Here is a 20,868-nt window from a genome sequence, read left to right as displayed (position 1 = left end):
TGTCACCAGTATTACAAGTAAAACGGTCCATTGTGCAGAAATGTCATACAATAGAGGAAAGAAATCCTGATTAAACTAGCATGGCAAATTGTCTTAATAGAGATGACAAAGCGTGTACAAGTACATAGACCTTAAACTGGAAATCAAATAAATGCGCTAACAGTTTACCATATTTTGTCAACTATCAACCACACAATCAAAGGCCAGAACAGGAATAAACGCTTTCTGAGAAGCGAGAAGCACAGGGGGTGCTTTAGAGTGTTTGTGTGTTTGCTACACAGAAACCGAAGACGCAGCGATAAAAGGTAAACACTAAAAGGAACGATGCAAAGAAATAAGATGCAAAATCATAGGAAGTGAGTGAATGTGCCCTGAAGGGAAAGGGGAAAGGGGGCGGAGCCAATAGGTGTGGCGGTGCAAAGAGGTGAAGGACGGCAATGCATCCGTGTACCGAGACGGTCTTCATTAGTGGACACGGTGCCAGCCAGATGGGCGGAATGTAGCGTGTGGCTGGCATGGCCTCATTTGGGACACACACACACACACACACGCGCGCACACACACATGCGCGAGTTAAGATGTGTGCAGTAGTCACTTAAGCCTCTCAAGTCGTGGACCTAAGCAGGAACACATGTGGTGGCAGCGCTGATTGGCCAACTCGCTGCCCTTCCATGGTAGCTTGGAGCTATAATGAAAGAGATTTGAGAGGGGCTCTGGTCCGGGATCCCTAAACAGCTTTTAATGGATTCCTGTGTCAGGGCAGTAAATCTGGGGCCAAGCTGACGTGGCAGCCAACCAGAGAACCGGCAGCGCGGCGATGCACCTGTGATACACACGCACACATCCATGTGTGTACGAGGCTGTTCATTTGAGCATGCTTGGCAAAGCAGGGCCTCTCTGTGCAGCGAGGTGTTTATTAAAACAAGGTGAAGCCAAACGCAAGCAGAACACAGGTCACGAGGCCCGCGGGCCGCTGTGATCTCGGTTACAGCTTCGGTCCCGTCTGCCGGAGAAGCAAGTTCCACAGGGAGCCGTAAACGGACGGTCGCCTCACGACACGGCCTCATCAACTTGTCATTGCTTCTCTTCGCGGTGAACCCCGAGCGCGGCGGTTACATTGACGCAGTTTCTAACAACTTTGGTTTTCACACTTTTCTGCAAAGGGTTCCTCAACAGCAGCTATTTGTCTGACTCGTGAACTCTGATGCACAGTGCACCAATGTAAAGAACAAAAGCATGTTTAAGAGTGGAGGCACCCGCAGTCAAATATAGTCAAGCCCCGGGCCTGACAGCACAGAGGAGAACTTGACAAAGAAGAACAACAGACTATCATACCGCTGCTCCATTAGCTTCTCGCTGTGGGCTAATAGGAAGCTGAAAAGTGCAAATGAAAATGTGAGCCGCCCTCCATCGGCTCCTTGTCTCACATTTTCTGCCTCTCCCTGTCACTCTGCCGTCACTTTCGCCTTTGACTGCGCAGCGCCGCCAGTCAGCAGCTTGTGGGGGTGAACATGAACGCAAACGTGAAATCATTTACGCAAAATGACCTCCAGCCTGCGACTCGAGAGGGAGTCGATTCTCCATCAAGGAGCATGTTTAATAGCTCAGCTTTTGGTTTTTTTTTTTTATCTCGGACGGGAACATTTATTTCTTTCGTTATCATTTTTATCATTTCAGCGCTTTGATCTGAGCTCCAGAGTGCTTGGCAAAAGAGCAAAAGGATTGGGAACACCTTGAGTACTGCTTTTGGACATAAATCCCAACATGTTCGCCGCTACTACCTTCACAGGCCAGCCTGTGAGTAAATTATGAACTAAACGCTCTGACCTCATCCTTACCACCTTAACAGTCCCAATGCAAGATGTCTCCAAACATTTCCCACTTCTGATGCAACACATTATGCTTCATTTCTGGTTATAAGAGGAGAAATCAAATCATCAGCATCCATTTAGGCAAATGCTTTCGCCTGCATGACCACTTATGCAGAACAACTCTCTCTCTCTGTGGCGGGGCCAAACTCTCGCGGTTCTTAAAAGGCTGCCTTACATTATGCATTTCATAGGGTATTTTCTGAGTGGCCACTGATCTCACAGCTTGGCAGTATATGTAAAGAGATGCCGGTAAAATGCAAACAAACCTTGGGGAAAGGCAGCGACTCTGCAGAAGTACGGCCAAGTCTGCCTGTTTAAGAGCAACGCACTCCAAAGAGATGGAGGAAAATACCGTTTGAGAAAAGATCCAGTGCTCGTCCATCCAACTGGCCTTCACTGAAAGCACACTTTTAAAGCACGAGCCATGTATAAAAGAAGGAAAAAGTGCTGCATGCTTATTTTCTTCAACGTTAAGTGTCATCCAGGTGTCTGAATGAAAAGCGCGGCGGTGCAGTACACACTCACTGCCTGTAGATGGCACTTTGGTTTCAGAAAGGAAGCCCAACCAGCAACAGAGCTGTACTCTGGGCCACCCGTTTCATGACAGACCTTTGCTTCAAACTAAAAAGTAGATGCTTGATTTTGGTCTGGGCAATCTGAGAACTCGGCAGCAACATAACACCTGATATCCTATGAATTTGTTATGATTTATCAGAAGCCAGTTCATGGTGCATATTGATGTATATGTGGACAATTTTCAGTTAAAAAAGAAAAAGGAGAGACGCCATAGTCCCATGCAGGTCACTCAGATTTGGGGTGTGGAAAATAAATGAGCAAGTCCAACATTGTAATATTTTTCTAGTGAGATCATCATTGATTAAAATGTATACCTTTGAGCTAAAACAAACTACTTTTGGCCCTTTTTTTCCTTTTCAGGAGCTGGTAGAGGTTGTTGGTCATACATTTGAAAGAATGATTTGAGAAGATTTATCAATGTCTTTATTTATTCTATTTTTAAGTAAAACTATGTTTTCTTCACACGGCAATGAACATTTCAGAATTTCTTTGCCTCTTTTCCAAAAAACATGACTTATAAAACTTATTGGCACATATACAAAAACAAAACAAAACAAAAAAAGCAATAAGGATCAATGGCAACAAAAACTGCACATTAATAGTGTATGAAGGAACAGTCATTTAAATTTCAACAACCAATTATACTACTTCAATCTATTTTGGTGATTACCTTTATGTATATAAATGAAAGCATTAACTCAGGATATTAATTGACGTTATTTTTAACCCAGTTATATCGGTTTGATTTACTTAAAAAAAATGCGCATACTTTGCAAATATTGTACCATATTCGCTGAACATCTTTAGCACATCATCTCAGAACAAGACACCATGCTCAAGTTACCACTGGGCCTTGCAAACCAACACTGCAGGAGTGTGGTGCTTGTGGGATGTTTTGAGAAATGTTTCTACAGATGTCTCCATTTAGATCATAGTCAACAACCACAGACAGCTATTAGAATATTATTTCAATTAAATGTACTTCATATTTGATGATTTTGCATCAGTTCCATGATATTATTCAATTAAATAAATGTTAAGCTTCCCAAAAAATATTAGTTAAAAAATGTGGTTAATCGCAATTAATCCCCCAAAAATGTATGTATCCACACACATTTTTTGAGGAGGAGGAATTTGTTTGGCAAAAACTGAGACATTAGGGTCGCGTTCGGAAATTCATTTCTGACACCCGTGCATTACTCTGAGAGTGTGTGTTTGGCGAGACAGAGCGTGCTCCTCTCTCATTAATTTCCAAACGTAGACTTTGTTCTAAACCAATCAGCAGCTTGCACTTGAACTATTTCCATCTCGACCGCCTAACACACTGGTGCACCGTGTCCCCGGTTGGCGCGCCAAGAGCACGCACCGGCACTCACTTTTTGGTGCACTCTGAATAACCGAACGGCACATTTCAACAATGCTCTGAGTTGGAGTAAAGCGTGCGCACTCGGAGTATATTTTCAAACCCTCCCTTTGAGTCCACCCCCCCTCCCCTAAAAAAAAATAAAAATAAAAAAAATACCAGAGGTAAGTCACTTATGTGCAAGTCACAAGCAAGTCTTGGGTCGTCATCTTCAAGTCTCAAGTTACTGTGGGAAAAAAAATCAAATCAAGTCGAGTCCACCGCCAAATTTCAAGCCAGTTGAGTCAAGTCAAGAAATTGCTCCGTCACAACAAATATTGGAGTGTTTTCGTTTGAATTCACTAATCATAACACTAACTAGTATATTTACAACATAAAAGGTAAAATAAACAACAAAGATTCTGACTGAATTTATTTCACTGAATTGTTGTTGATAACGCTTCATTTTAAACTCAATTCAACTTAAATTAAAGCAAACTGCGCCATTTGAAATGTTCCCCTCCACACCAAGAATGTGACATAACTGATCCAACGCAATTGGAAAACAAATTGAAACCTTTTCGAGAAGGAAAGCAAAGATATCAACTGAATCAATGTGGTTGAGCGATCGTGAAATACCCTTTCATAACTAGTGAGGTGGCTGTGCGAAGAATTAAACTCATGCAAAATGGGAGTCAGCACACACCTGCCACCATTTAACATGCCACTGTTTAAACCCAAATTTAAATGATCTGACTTCTTTCTCTCCAAAATTGACTTGTTAGCAACATGCCATTTCTTTGGCATTCAGTAGTTGGTGTCTATGTTTTTGGCGCATAGCAGCTATTTTAAAGCGCACTTCGCTTCACATCGTGGGGGTGGGGATCCGCGTGGGGTGTGATTCGTATTACGACGCAAACTGAACCGCAGCAGTGGAAACAAACCGCTCGGACAGATTACATGTTCACAATTCAAAATCCGTCTGTGTTGCTAGCAAAATTGTGTTACTCTTTCTGTTTTGTAGTGACAAATGAGGTATGATGTGGTTTATGTGTCTTCATGTTTGAGCCACAAACTAAGCATTTTGCCAAACCTTTTTTGCAAACTGCATCGACAAAATAATCCATGAATCCAAATGTAATCATCCTCGGTGCTCCTTCAAACACTGTGGGAGTTGGGAGTAGCCGCTTCAGACGAGCAAGGGCGGTGCGACGCTGACTGGGTTACCCCATTTTGATTTGTTTTGTTCTTCCCTCCCTAAGAAGGAAAATTGTGTTAAAATGAAGATGCCCAACTACAAAACAAGATGACTTCAAATCATGTAGTTCAAGTCTAAGTCAAGTCGAGTAAGGTACAAAGTCCCAAGTCAAGTCAGGTCAAGTCAAGTCATTCCCAAAGTCTTGGCAAGCAAGTCGCAAGTCCTAAAAATAGCAACTTGAGTGAGACTGGCGTCAAGTCACATGACTCAAGTCCCCCTTCTGTGGCAAATATGCTTTAAGCACGCTGCTTCACTCAGAAAGTTCAAATGTGCTGTTTGGATATTCAGAGTGCCCCAAACAACGGAGCCCAATCTAGCCAGTACAAGCTGGATAGTCAACAGCTCTGCTCAAAAATAGTGGGAGGAGCGCACTTTGCCTCTGACAGCTGATGAAGACAAAGAAAAGTGGGCAAATAATGTTCACTTTGTCTTAAAACAACTAGCCTCAACTAGGATCCCGCATTGAATTATAGCCATAGCCATTAGTTCTGGTGTTGTCGGGCAAAGTTGCCATGACCATTTCCGACGGACATGGTTGTTCTGCCATCTCTTTAAAAGAAGAGAGAATTGGGAAGACGACAATGAAGAAGAAGAAGCAACTGAGTCACAGCAACTAACTTTCACTTTACATAAGAATTTAAAAGAAACATTCATCCACAAAGATTGTACCTTTGGCGACACGGTTGAGATAAGCTATTATAAGATAAAAAGAAAAGCTTTTATGTCGTTATTAGTTAATGTTCCATCGTCCTCGCCCGCTGCCGGGGTGCAGGGCAAGCTCCACTCATGTTAATTCATGAAGGCAGCCTGCAGCTAGGCATTTATTCTTCATTTTGCATTTTAAAAGTTATATCTATTAAATGTAACAAGTGTTTGTGAGGATGGGAACCATGTGTGCGGTTTTGTAATGATATAGCGGAAAAATATCAATATTGCGATATTGGCCTTTGTGATATGCATATCTCAAAATCATGACATTGTTTTATGGAATTGTATGCATTTGTGGGGATTTGAAAAAATGTAATCTCTTTATGTACATGTCAAACATTGCAATAATATCGATAGCGCTGTAGTCAACATCCACACTGCATATCATATGTTGTTCAAGTATCGTGCTGCCCTAGGAGATACACACACACACACCCCCACACGCACCCCCACACCCACACACACACACACACCCCCACACGCACCCCCACACCCACACACACACACACACCCCCACACGCACCCCCACACCCACACACACACACACACCCCCACACACACCCCCACACCATTTTCCACATTAAAACACATGTCAAGAAATGTGTCCACTTATGTGTCCACATTATATCACCCGGCATGAATATATGAGCTGTCTCCCATTGATGGACGCCACAAACATCTGCAACGATGCATTTATTCAATTCACGCGCATACACACGAACACACAGACACATTCTGAGGTACCTCTCTGGCTGGGCAAATTTTGTAACACTGAACGTCCTGTGTGAGGAGACCTGAGCTCAGTCAGAATGTTGTTGGTTGATTGTCCATTAGTTGTTCACAACCACCTCTGCCTTTTTTTACAGCTGTTACTTTGTTCCCGATGACAGGCCTGAGAGTGTACAACATATGCACACACTGCTAGATAGCCTGACGCAACATCCACCAAGGCAGAATTATTTCAAGAACAATATCAACATTCAACACTCTCAATGGACCTTCAAAAAGAGATGCTCACAAACAGAAGAGCCAAAACAGTGGCCGTTGTTTGAAGCCTTGTTTTTTTTTTCCTAACCAAAGGCTTCCTCCTACATCCCTAATCAACATGCTCTCCCAAAAAAAAAAGAAAAGAAACATCACCCACACCCTGCACATGGCTTGAATGTGCACATACAAGACAGCAAGTGAGTGTTGGTGGTTCTAAAAATCAATCTTTGAGGAGACTGGAATGTTTTTCATCACATCGTACTGTTGAAGGTTGTGTTGCTAACGGATGCTTCTCGGGTCACACAACAGGTGAATGCAGCAGAGCAACGTTAATAATTTGGGCCGTGTACTAGAGCTGGGTGATACGGATGTAAAATGTATCACAATATAAGTATTTCATATCAGTTAGCATCAATAATTGACTGTTTTGGTAACTATTCAAGACATGAAAAAGTATTAAATGGATTAAGGATAAAATAAAGTCAAACAACTATACAGAGGAAAAAAAATACCATATCAAAAATACCAAAATATCTGGTAGCAAAAGTAGTTTTCTACACACTTGTCGATGACAAAGTCATGTATTGTAATTGGCTACATAAATGATCCTCAAGTAAATGTTGTATTTTTTTTTCAGAGAGTGTCAAGATGCACAGTTTCAGTAATCTTCATTTCTTGTTCATACAATGTAAATATAGCGAAGCACATCTATTTCAGTTGAACCACCGTCCTAGGTCCAATTAAACACGTTAGCAGGCTCATTACCGGCACATTTTATTGTTTGAGCTGATTTTGACTTCAGTTCAGGCTAATGTCGGAGTTAACACGTCATAGACAGGGAAGTCCTTTATTTCTACACTCGCAACACTCGTGAGGATAAGCGGCTCAGATAATGGATGGATATTGATACTGATCACCGAGTCCTACCGTGTACCTGGAATGCAATTTTTGTTGCATCAAATATATCAGATAGCTCTTCCATTCTATAATAAGTAGATTAATGAACTTGACAACTAATTGTTCCTACTGTAGTATACCGATTTAGGGAAATTCCAAGCAGAGTTATTTTCTTATTTATTTTTTTTCCCCTGGAAAACTATTTGTATTTGCACCAAAAATGATGATGAGCAAGCAGTATATGCTTAGGCAAGGCGACAAGGGGTCAGGTGTATGAAAAGGTATGTCTATATTTTTAACCTCTCTATTTAAATTCATTCCCAATGAGGTCAATTTCTGGTGCAATGGACACCTGGTTCAGACCAAACAATGCTATCACAATTTCACAGGGAGGAATGTGGAGGGAAAGAACACAGTAAGGGGAGAGAGACACACAGATAAGATGGATGAGCTACAAAGGCTCAGCCCCCCCACTAAACTATAACACTTAGGTTTAGGCAATGGGAACAGCATACAGACTTAACTTATAGTACCTTATATTAACTTTATATATATATATATATATATATATATATATATATATATATATATATATATATATATATATATATATATATATATATGTGTGGCTGAAGACTGCTGGACAATGATAAATACATACAGCTGTGGGACATGCAACATAGAGTCCTATGTGACCCTCCTACCGTGGTCTCCAGGGGCCCGTTACCGTGGCAAGCTCTTAATGGCACGGACACGACTGTGAGCAAGTGTGTATACTTAAATCCTTCATGTGTGTATTGACAAGTGCGTGCACACATACATTGCATGTTAACTGTTAATCTGTGAGCATCCTTTGTATGCACCCGGAGAAGGTCTTTGGGAAAAAAGCCCTAATTGCCCTTCCTCTGCTTCCCCCCCCTCAGGCCTTCGCACCTTCTTGTGTGCTAAGAATTTCCAGCTTGGTTACACACACTGGACACACAATGCTAATTAGAGACCCCACAATCGGTACTAATCACAGTCTTGCATGAGCAGAACCAAAATGTCACCTTTATGTGCATACAGGCATTAAGTTGAAAATTAAAATTGGCATGTTTTAACATCGCAATGAGGAAGTAAACGTATGGATCCCTGAGGATGCGTAAACGTGTTAAGTACTGTCTAGACATTTTAACACAAAATTCCCTTCAAGCTGACAGGCGAATATTTACATTAAATGCAATATAATCCAAGTTTATCTCATCAGATGTGTGTTGACAAAGACAAAAACACGATACTCAGTCTCAGTGGACAAGCAAGTTTTTTTTAGAGGAAATGCTGACCAACATATTTGTTTTTCTTGTCCGCACTTTTCTAGTAGAGATACTACCTGTACAACTGCAGCATGTCGAAATAAAATTACATTTGGCACGCTGACAAAATGATGTACTTCCAAGAGCGGTGACACAGCAAGATGAGGGAAGAGGAATGTTGGGATGGAGGAAAGGTAGCAAGAGGAAAACGAAGGTGAAAGGTGGCATCCATATCAGTCAAGCTCTGGTATGATCATTGCAGAGGTAGTTAACTCATTTACTGCCATCTGTGTGCGCATGTGCCGGTGTGTGTGTGTGTATGTGTCATACCTGTCTCATCCTTTGCAGTCGCCTTGGAGACAGGCTCTTGGTACTAGTGGGGGACCCTGCACAGACTGTCATCCCTTCCTCCTCTTCCTCCTGTGAGGCAAAGATAGCAAACATAAATCTCTGGTCCAAAACCTCACATATATGCAAACTGTTTTATATGTATGTAGTAGTCCATTTTTCAAATGCATAATTTCTGAAATTGTTTCGATTCAAATGTTAAATATAAATGAAAGCAATGTTGAGGGCTTCGCCACACCAGAATGGTAATGTGGTAGTTAAAAAGACATGTAGAAAAAGAAAAGACAGCGAGATCAAGTTTGTAGCCAGCATAATTCAAGTTAATTTTATTTATTAATTTTTAGATCACATTTTATGTGAGAAATGGGTGCAGTCAGCTGCTGGACAGAGTCACTAGACTGCTTTGAGGTATCACCATTCAACAAGTTAACATAATGCTCAACAGGAATTGATGGGCTGAGGTTTTTTACTTCAATTTGTGACAGGTGGCTTGTGCATTTGAATGTAAATTGGCTTTGAGCTCTGAGCACCAGGCTGTCAGCGCTGCTTGGATTTTTAAAACCCGTTCAGAGGTTAAAAAAATATTTCACTGTGGAACTACACTGCATTCTTTTTATAGTTTTAATATATTGTCTGATATGGTCAATTAATATGGGGGTTAACACAGAAATAGTATAAATACAAATACAAAAATAAAATAAAATAATAATTAATACATCAATAATTGTAAAAGTATTTTAAAAAATGACAGCAATCATTTTCCCATTAGCTAAATGTCATAAATGATATTCTTCATCATGTTAGTTGCTTTCAGTCCATTTTAGTGCAGTTTATTATGTTAATGCCTAGTAGGGGATAAATCGCTACTAAATACGACTAAATTTAATTACATTCAAGCCGCCGGCCTGTTCTGCGCTCACATTATTCAGAATGTGGCTACACAGTTTAAACTTCAGTAAGTCTATGTCCTTTATTGTCCATTAGCAGCCCAAAGAAATGTAAAAAAAATAAATAAATAAATAAAAAAAATTAAACTGAATTCATGTTTATGACTTCTAAAAACACAGGAAAAATACTCTTTGCAAATCTTTGAAGAGATTTTCAGAGTTTTTATTAGCCGCTCGGACAGCGCGAGCGTGTTTGTGTGTACGCGTGTTTCGCAGAGGGCTGCATCTTGCTCATGTTGCGCATAATCAGTGCCCCACTGACAGATGAAACTGCATTTGCCTCATCAAATCCAGCAGGCTTATGGAAACATACACCTCGTTACATTAGCTTTGAGGGAATCACAGGCTCGCTGATGAAATATGCAGACAATAAAGGGGAAAGAGGGGTTGGGGTGACATGACAGACCATAGCCAGAGGGGCGTTGGTTAAAAATGTACAGGCATGAACAAAGCGCTGAAAGGGCTTCGGCAGTCATTAAAGAGTCCTGCATGGGAATCGCACGCTCCATGTAAAGCAGCCTTTCCCGCCTCTTGCTATGAGGGGCGTGCGTGTCCGGCTGTCTCACAGCAGCCTTGTGTGTATGAGTGTGTGTGCATGGGAGGTGTGAAGGTCCTGTGCTGCTGCTCACCCGTGCTTTAAGTCGTCCCTTAATGTCCCGGATGCCCTTCTTGGCATGACTTTTGGCCTGTGAGGAAACGTACATGTGTTAAGGTAACGCAACGTACCGTACCGTAGCATACCGTAATGCAACATATCATACATTTTATTTATATATATATATATATATATATATATATATATATATATATATATATATATATATATATATATATATATATATATATATATATATATATATATATATACATATATATATATATATATATATATATATATATATATACATATATATATATATATATATATATATATATATATTATGAGAGATTGTAAGTTTTGGTTTAACCTAAAATATCTCACATGAAGGGCACCTTGACCATCATAAACCGCCTTAACTATCACTTATCACTTATGGTTTTTGCTTATTAAATATGTACAGACTTTTTGATCCCTCACGTCAAATACCTTGTGCGTTCTTTTTCTGTCCAAAATGTAGTCCTTTGACCTTCATGTTAATTCACTATTGAAGATATAAATTTGTATGTGCGCCGACTAAACAAGGATATGCATCAAGCTGCGATTGTGCAAAAGCTTTACCTTCGTCACTGCTGTATTGATGAGTGCCCCTCCTCTCTGTGAACAACAAGTTAAATTCATCAGAATTCATGTACATAAACAACCAAATATAATGAAATTGCGATGCACACATAGCATTGTACTCTAAAAATAAAAGCTGCAAAATCATACTGCAGGCACACCGGCTTGCAATAAGCACAAAAACATTCTCTGGTGTTGCCATGGGGATAGCAGATCACCTGATTTAATGTTCTATAACAATGGCTGACCAGACAGGACACCTGCCCTCATGTGTATCGACAGATGTATTTCTTATGTGTTACAACTCAATGGTACATTAGATTTCAGTATAGTTCTCGTCTAAATGGCGCTACATACATTTATTCCCTTATTGACCCTCAGCAATCTTGTCATTTAAAACAGTACTGTGATTTTCAATATCACAGTCGTCAGCGAGTAGCCGTAAATAGCAACGCAATACAACTTCAGAGTAGCATTGCAGAAACCTGGCAAAGTATCAATCACTGCATAAAGCTCACGTTTCAAGGCATTATGGTGGTTTTTATTTAGAAGCGGAGGATGGAAGGGACACCATTCGATTGATATCCACTTTGAGGCCAGCTGACCGACATTCTGGAAGGCAATGTCTTTCTTAGAGCGTCTTCTACTGCATCTTTCCTAATTCCTTTGCCGTCTCACTCGTGCTCCCTTTAGGTCTCCAGTAAAAGCACAAAGCGTTGGCTAAACAGCTAAATAGAGAAAATGGCAGGCAGCGTTTCTGAAGTTGGCAGAAGAGAGAGAGGGAGAGGAGTGGGGGGCCCGAGGTGAAGGCCCCTCTTATAGATCCCTGTCAGTCAGGAAATGTGAACTTTAACAAACCTTTGAAGAGCACTCTAGAGAACTAATTCAGCCGCAGCTGACAGCGGGGGGAGAGTTAGAGACAGTCAGTGTAGTGAGTGAGAGGAAGAGACAGAGATTGGATTGGGAGATGGGTCGGCGGAGAGGGGGGGGGGTGTTCGGTGACAGAGATGAAACGAGGGAGGGAGATAAAGAGAGACAGACAGTGAGAAAAAGCGATGAAGGAGGAAGGAGATCTATGTTCCCGGCTTGGTTTAACGCCGTAACATCAATGTTTGCGGCCAGATCAACACGTCATGTCCGTAGACGTCTTGTCATGTCAAATCACTTCTGTCTCCACTGTCCGGCTGGCTACACGCGCCACTTCACACACCCTAAATGCTCTGCAGCTGTACCCGGACATCCGGGCTGCCCGTTCTCTCAGTCCAGAGTTGTGTCAGTCACGCTTTTAATTAACTTTAAAGGAAATGGTGTGAAAGGTGAAATGGAGTTAGTATATAAGCAGTTATGGGATGCAGGGCCTCGTCATTACCTTTACAGTGTGCATCCACTGCTGATAAGACTTTGCGTTACCTGAGGAGAAAATAAAAACAAATATGAATGACTCATTGTGGTCTTCACAGCACTGTTAAATATGGACTGCATGGTGTCACATTCAGTCACAGTTGCAATGACTCAATTCATTCAATTATTGTTTTTTTAGTTTAAGTGTAAAATATGGAGGAACTAAAGTAAAGGATGGAACAAATGAATACATCACAATTTCAATATTGACTATCAATGTCATTTGTTGTGTTGTTTGCCCTTCTACATAGCCACGAGTTAAAAGGAAAATGAAAAGGAGATTTGTGACTTTGTAACTTAAATGTTGATCAACATTGATTAGACACGTCCTGCATATTCTGCACAGGATTGCTTAAATACTTAATGAACATTAGTAAACGCAGTCTAATAAAAGTCGTTTATAGTGTGTGTGTGTGTTTCAAAGACACATTTTACTGTATATTTATGTTTATTGCTCAGGAAGAAAAACAATAACATTGCTCACATAGATGTTATCAGATGATATGGGTGTTCATTTGTGTTAACAAATAATAACAGAATCATACACATCATTGTTTTAAAGCAGCAATTTTCACAGCACCAATACAGAAAACGGGTGGGCAAAATTTGACTGCTTTTTTTGCTTTTTGATGGCGCCAAAAGTCAAAATAAGTGATGAAGTGAATAATGACAAATGTTTATTGCAGTTTATGCTTCTATGTAAATACAAATAAAACCTGAGGTGTTTGCATCTGAATTTCATTTCCTCTCAGGTGTCTGTTGTGTCTGCATTGTCATTGCTGAGAAACCAAATTTAATATTTTCCATCAATTGTCTTTTGCCATATTCAAGCAAAAGTAAGATAAGCTTTTTAGCGTGTAAGTGCATATCCAACACGAATAGAACTAATTCAGCTTGAAAAGGTGCTGCTTTGCTTCTAACTTGTGAGTGTCACTTCAAAGCTGGATGTTGCCTTTTATGTCAATAATAATTAGAATCCAATAGTCTAAGTCAGCTCATCAATGCAACTCATGTAATCACGATGGGATATCAGAGGAAAACCAGCAGCGTTTAAAGTTTTCATGTCAGAACACACCCCTGAATCATTTTTAAGACGCATTGTTTCATTCATCACCTTTTCACTTGAGCACAATAACTTTCATGTCGAACCTGAAATATGGCAAGTTAATCTAAAGTGACTAATTGATGGACAGCTCTGCCACAACTCACTTCCGCAAAAGCCCCCTTCTGTGATCTCTTCTTCAAACACGTCGGTGAAGCCGCGGCCTGCGTTCAATTTGGCCAGCCGCCCGTCGATGAACTGCAAACATAAATTACAACTGCTTTATTAAGGTGAGGAGGAGGGGCAAGCAAACACTTAAAGTGATATACAGACACATGCGCACAGAGTCAATCATTGGGGCGACACTTGGGTGTTATTAATCCTGGCGGACGGAACCACAAGACAAAGATTAGGTGGTTTGCAGGTAATAGGGACTTGCTAATGTGCAGCAGGTGAGGGAGTAGTGCGACAGCGGCCAAGACATGAGGAAGTTTCATTTCCTTTCTTTGGAACACATAAATCACCATCTCATAAACACGAAAGTAACAGCCAAGACTGTACACATTTCAGGAAACCCCACAAGTGCATGTAACATGCAAGTCAAAGAGATATAGGGTGCACACATCAAAGTGGGATAAATGTCTAACATAAACGCAAATAAAGCCAGATGGAACCATCATTTCTATTACATGAACTGAGCTTGTGCACTGAATCAATGGATGAATGATGAGAAAATGGCAAAAAATAAATAATACATTTCTGGGGAGTATTTAAATGGCTTTTAAAACCGTAATAACTAAGTCAGAGGATGACCTGTGAAGTTTATTTCAGCAAGGCGAGGGCCTATGTGGCAAAATACAGACGATATAAAGCAGTTGGGATGGGATGTAGGCCTGTACAAGACAAGTAATACACGTTTGTTTATTTTACATCAAATTAGATGCAACATGCCTTATTATTTCGCTAAGTAAAAGAATGCGTGGCCAAAAAAGGGTTGGGGGGTGTTAAAATATATTTTTTTTGTATCTGTGTTTAATTAAAAGAATAAATGTCCATGTGTCTTGCCCCTTAAAATAACTTGTCATGCTCGTGCTCTTCGGTTGCACAGTTCAAATAAATAAAAAATATTCGGAAATGCATGCTTTTCAATGGGGTTACATATTTATATTCTTAAAAACACACAAAAGTAAAAATGTTTCACTTCAGAACATTTTCTTGCTAGTTGTGCAGCCTACAGCTGTGCACTTTACAATTTAATTGCTAAATAGTTTTTAGGTGGCAAGAGGTCACAGTGATTTAAAAAACAAAAAATGGAATAAAATCCATCTATCCCTCTTAGCAGCTTCGGTAGCCTGTTTACAGTGACGACATGGCGGTGAACAGAGGAAAGCTAGTTGATGAAAGGGGCACAATTTTGTTGGTCATTTGGAATTGGTCCATGTTTGCAGCGTCAGACAATGAGCAACAAAGAGGCCGGCTTACTTTCCTTGCCAAAACATTTTTATTATAACGAGGGAACCCGCATGGAACGTACTGTATTTGAAATGCTTCAAAGTCATCAGCAAAAACACTGGCACCCCTGTGCTTCTCTCGGTTAAATCGTCACTTACACCAGAAAATTCGGGCAATTACAAATTCTTCGGTATGCATGTTTATTTCTTGTCTTTGCATCTGCACAACAAAAAGAAATGATCCTTTCATTTGTAATCAAACCCACCTGTGCTGGCAATCTAGAAATCATACTTGCAGGTAGTTAAAAAGGGTAAATGGTGACGTGTGTGTGCTCCACACTAAACATATTGTAAAGAGAGAGCCAAGAATTGTTCGAGGATTTGAAAACCAAAATGGCGGAAAAGCCACGACAATCTCAAGGCTACAAATCCATCTCCAGGGATGAACATAACGTTGTAGCCATTCTCCCTGGTTGTGGATGGAAGAGAAACATTCTTAAAAGAGTGCAATGAAGGATTGTTTGAATCATCACTTCCAATTCAAGTTCACCTGCAGACACGGCGTACAACATTGTCGCCATTTGAATGAAAAGGAACACCGCGGTTGAAGATCCAGAAGAACCCCATTGCTGACACAGACACATAAAGCCAGGTAGGAGTTTGCCCAGATTTACCTGGAGAAGCAAAAATCCTTCTGGCTTACACAAGCACAGCTTGGGGTGAAGCACATCAATGAACTGTTTATCAAAAGGAAAATCAGGCCTTGAAAGAAAAAAACACAGTCCCTACAGTCAAACACGGTGGAGGACGTTCACTGATATTTTTTTTTTAGGTTGCTTTGTTGCTTCTGATACTAGATGTCTGGACTGTTTGCATGGCATTATGAAATCTGAAGACTACCGAATAATTTTGAGAAGCAACGTAGGGCCCAGTAGGGTGTTCGTCAGAAGTCTTACAGGACAATGGCAAAGCGCACTTATAAGAGTACCCAAAATGACTTAAGACAAAACACTGGAGAGTTCTGAAGTGGCCAGCAATGCGTCCGGACCTAAATTCCAGAAAGGCGAGATCTGAAAACAGCAGCTGGGAAGAAGCTCTCTTCAAATCTGAGGGACCTGGAGCAGTTGGCAAAAATTCCATTCAACCATGTTTTATTAAACATTAAGGTTGGTATATAAAGGGAACCATTCTCCAGGTATTGAATAATGTCATTTGCTTTCTCTTTTTTTCTGAAAGGGGAACAAAACAAATTGATTGCTTTAAATAGGAAATTGTTTAATTTCCGCTTTTCAGGGGATTTGCAGGGGAGGGGAGTCCAATATTATATTTCCGGGCCATTTCACCCAGCCCTGGTACAGCTCTAACGTGTTCCTCTTTGCAAATGTGCCCAACATGCAACAAGACCTGAGGTTGTTTTGGACCACGTTGTCCTCAGGGACTGCCTGCTAACTAACAAGCCACACAGCCACCTTCTCCTCTGGTCAGGAGACTGGAAGCTCATCATTAGATTATTTTAATGAGAGGTGAGAAACTACTCGGCAACGTGGCTGCTCCAATTAGCGCACATAATCAACCCAAATCAACACCGTGCCAAAGTTGATACTTATCTCACTCAGGCTGATTACCTGACTCGTTGTAGGCATTAATTAGACAAACTGGTCAGCACAAACCAATAATTTCCTACTTAGCTAACAAGAAAGTGAGAAAAATGACCAGTATGTTAAAATATTTTCAATCTTGATGTTCATCAACAAGCTGCACAAGTTAAAAATCAGATCAGAACTACCGGCAGATTAAATCCTCCTCTTCATTTCACCGTTTTAGATGCAAATCGTGCAGGAGACAAATTAATTACATACCACCACCAGGGAAGTGGTACTTTTACTGTCATTGAGTCAAATAAATTGTTAAATGAATAAAACAAACTGCAGTCTTGATCTGGCTTCATAGCATTCATTCATTTTCCCAGGTGGTAAAAATGATATTTGGTTATGAGAGGTGACAAAACTAACCTATGGTGCTATTATCACAATTTAAAGAACAGCCAATAAACTTCCAACAATATCTTGAAAAGAATCTGCACAAAATTAACACTTTTAATGGAAAAAAAAGAATTGTAACTATTTTTTTCCTTAGTATTTGAGAGCTAGCATGCGAATATATGTTGCACATATGCCACACGCATTTTGCAGGCATCATCCCTCCAAAATCATCACTTTTCAGGAAACACCAAATATGGCATGTTTTCTCAGCCAGTAACATTATATCATCCAAAAGAGAAGGCTACTTGCATCATTTTAGATTGGTCAATAATTTTAACAATGCCACCTACACACGTGGACTGACCAATATTACGGTATAGTTGTGAATACAAATTGGACAAAGGAAGTTTTGTCCTGATGTCAGCGATTTGATTTTACGTCAGTTGGCATTTTAATTTCATTGGTTGATTTATTCAAGTGCATTCAAAATGTTCACAACTAGTGAAGTGACTCTGGATGATAGATTATTAATGGGTCATAAGTTGTGTGAATAGGAGCTCTTGGCAATTGTCCCCCTATACACAAGTGTGTGCAGCTTAGAGTTATCATGCTCAGGAAGAGTTCATTGACTCAGACTCTGCTAGCAGAATCTCAGTGTGTGTGCACGCGTGTGTGTGTAGGAGCTGTGAATGGCTGATAGGAAGCAGGTTGATGGCATCAACCTTTCCCCCCGCATTTTTTGACTGCCTTGAAAATTGATGACCTGTTGGAGTGAGAAGAGTGCCAACATTTGGGTAATAGAAAAAAGAAAAGTTGCGACTTAAGCCAAAAGACAAATGCAATTTAATTTGTTCTTTGTCGGGTATATGGAGGACCATTTGACAGCATTTTCTTGCTCGAAAATGGTCACAATTAACAACCATTCTGTCCTGGAACTACAATTTGATTTGTTTCAGGACACTGTAAATCAGGTCTACAGTAGCAGCATGGCTCTTCAAACTTTTCAACATTCATCATCAGTTACAATTAGATTTGGATGTGTGGTTTGTATGCACTTGGACACATACCGCACATAATCCAACTAAAGATATATCGTTATCGCATTTCCCTTGCATCCATTAAACTCTAAATCATTTGGTTATTTGTACTCATGACTAACATATATGAAACCGATTCCAAGTTTCCTTATTACTGGACATAATGACTTTATTTTTAGAACTCAACACCAAGTCGTTCCCTCTCATGAAATTACAATTAATGGAAAAGACATCTCATTTGTGTGGATAAGCTTTAAAATCACACAAAAAATAAAAACAGGTAGGGGGTTAAAGGATACGGGCTTAAACGTTAATCAATTTGTGTGTTTCAGGTGGAATATGACGTAAAGGAAATTTCCTACAGAAATCAAGCACAATATATCGCAATATTGAATTAACCTGAAGCTATTATTTCAAAACTACAGAGCAGCCAAGCCACACAAAGTGTGAGTTCCATTCTTACACGCATTGGATGTTTGTGTGTTGCTGGAGCGGATATGGGTCAAGGCCAGTGCAGAGCTTGCGCACGCCACTGGCATCTCGGTCGAAAGAGGAGTGGGGGAGATAAGACCATCCCATCCCCCGTGCTAGAGTGCAGATAAGGGCCTGTTTCCCAACGTTAGAGCGGAGGCAGGAGCCGGTCGGGAGGAGGCTTTGAACTGTTGCTCACTATCTGCTCTGCTCTGGGAAAATTATAGATGGAGCGGAGTGTCCAAAGAAACAAAAGGCTGATTGTACTCTCGGGGGTAAATCACACAACTATCACGGGTCAGAGATCACAAAGAAAAGTTCAAGGGGTGAAGAAAAATGTTCTTCATAGCAGGGGTGTCTTTCCACTTGGCTCAGACACGGTTACGTTTTGTATGGCAGAAGGCATTTGGAGGGACAAACCATAAAGTATACATGAGTGATTGGAAGGAAAGCTCCTGCAGCCTCACGTGAATAAAGGATAACACACAAGGTGTATGCTCATGAACGCAGTCAAAGCCACAGTGGAATACAATGTGTCAGTGGTCAATGTTCTTAATTAAAATTCTTGCAACATGCTTGCGCTGGCCGGAGTGTATGCTGAGATAAGCACTGTAAACATTTTCATGAGGTCAGTAACCATCTATGAATCCGGTCCGGGCTTCTGTCTTGACTGCTTCTCATCGCTCGGGGAAAAAAAATGTAAAAATTCTACAAGCCAACTGGAATTACACCAACTCAGCACATCGTTTGCTGAGCACACAGCATAAAATTTGATCTTCTATAAAATGATGACTTGACTTGATTTTGCGAGGCAGTGTGAGTCTCATGAATGTTGCAAACTGCTTGAAAGGGAGCCCTTTAGTTTTTTTTAAGCTTCCTTCCAACTTTTACACTTGTTGGTGGCTTTGACGGACAGAACTTTCAGCCCATCACCTTCCATGTGGCTCCCCTTACCAAACCATTTCTAGCAGGTCTCTTTGCCAGTGATCTCAACACCATTAGGCAGCAAACAAGACAGACCGCAGTTTTATCCGGGAAAGCCAATGACTGTAGGACAGACACACTTGAACACAAAATCTAGTAGCGTGGTGGCAATCAGCTGGATGGACCCATTAAATTTTGGAGAGGCTCGCGATCAAGGGTTCTCAACCTTTTTTCAGTGATGAACCCCAGTGATATATTTTTTTCCAGCCAAGTACCCCTTAACCAGAGCAAAGCATTTTTGGGTAAAAATAAATAAGTACATAATAATAATGATAATAATGAGAAAAATAAGAAGAAGACTTAAAAGATGCCACACTGTCTGAGTTATTAAACTTCAGAACCTTTTAAACTTCATTTGTATTTGTCCACAAAAATAATCAACATAAAGTGTCCGCTTTTGGATCATAGAAGAGATCTGCAACTTGTGGGCAGAAATCCAAATAAAATAATCTTCAACATGCGACCAGAATTTTGCTGACTCTGGCTTGGCTTTCTTTGCACTTGCATCTGATAGCATGTGACAAGTTGGGTCGAACAATTATAATATGGGGAGAATTTGGGTTTTTGAAACAATTAAATTGAATAACCTGCTTAATGAAAAATGTGTTTCATGAACTTCTATTATCCTGAAACATTTAATTAACAAAATAATTACTTTTAAAACTCTCACCTACCCCCTGGAGTTACTTAAAGTACTCCCATTTGAGAAGCACTGATCTAGATTAATTACTCATTTCAATTCTAGTCCATCTGCCTAAAATCATAATGCGACACCCTGCATGTTCAGAATCCTTCACTTTTGGGAACCCAAAAAGTTCTCACTTGAAATGAGCACATTTTACAAAATAAATGATCGTTAGTGAACGGAAATGAAGGCATAGTAGAAAGCACACAAAGACACCCACGCACACAAAGAGAAGTTGTTTGTACCTGTTTGAAGAGCTGCAGGTTGACAGCCATGGACAAAAAGTTTCTCATCGTGCTGGAACGATGGCTCACAAAGCTCTCCTCGCAGAACGTTATTGGCTCCCCCTTGAAGAGTCCACACAGACAAT

The 20,868-nt window shown here is 40.5% G+C and overlaps 1 protein-coding gene across 3 annotated transcripts in view; it reads right to left on the bottom strand.

The window, feature by feature from the left end:
• The window catches only part of dennd1b (DENN/MADD domain containing 1B), a 112,009-nt gene that overhangs the window by 7,351 nt on the left and 83,790 nt on the right, over positions 1-20,868 (bottom strand). For all 3 annotated transcript variants that reach the window (XM_088313661.1, XM_088313664.1, XM_088313663.1), the window contains 6 exons: positions 20,744-20,845; positions 14,056-14,146; positions 12,815-12,855; positions 11,446-11,481; positions 10,856-10,912; positions 9,262-9,351 (listed from right to left, as the gene is read on the bottom strand). In XM_088313661.1, coding sequence (XP_088169787.1) covers positions 9,262-9,351; positions 10,856-10,912; positions 11,446-11,481; positions 12,815-12,855; positions 14,056-14,146; positions 20,744-20,845 — 417 coding nt within the window. The remainder of the gene's footprint in view (positions 1-9,261; positions 9,352-10,855; positions 10,913-11,445; positions 11,482-12,814; positions 12,856-14,055; positions 14,147-20,743; positions 20,846-20,868) is intronic.

The sequence above is a fragment of the Idiotropiscis lumnitzeri genome, chromosome 13 (genome assembly GCF_059441095.1).
Source record: "Idiotropiscis lumnitzeri isolate Australia: NSW breed Sydney's pygmy pipehorse chromosome 13, RoL_Ilum_1.0, whole genome shotgun sequence".
Lineage (NCBI taxonomy): Eukaryota > Metazoa > Chordata > Actinopteri > Syngnathiformes > Syngnathidae > Idiotropiscis > Idiotropiscis lumnitzeri.
Note: the sequence above shows the minus strand (reverse complement) of the source record. Positions and strands in the feature narration are given on the sequence as shown.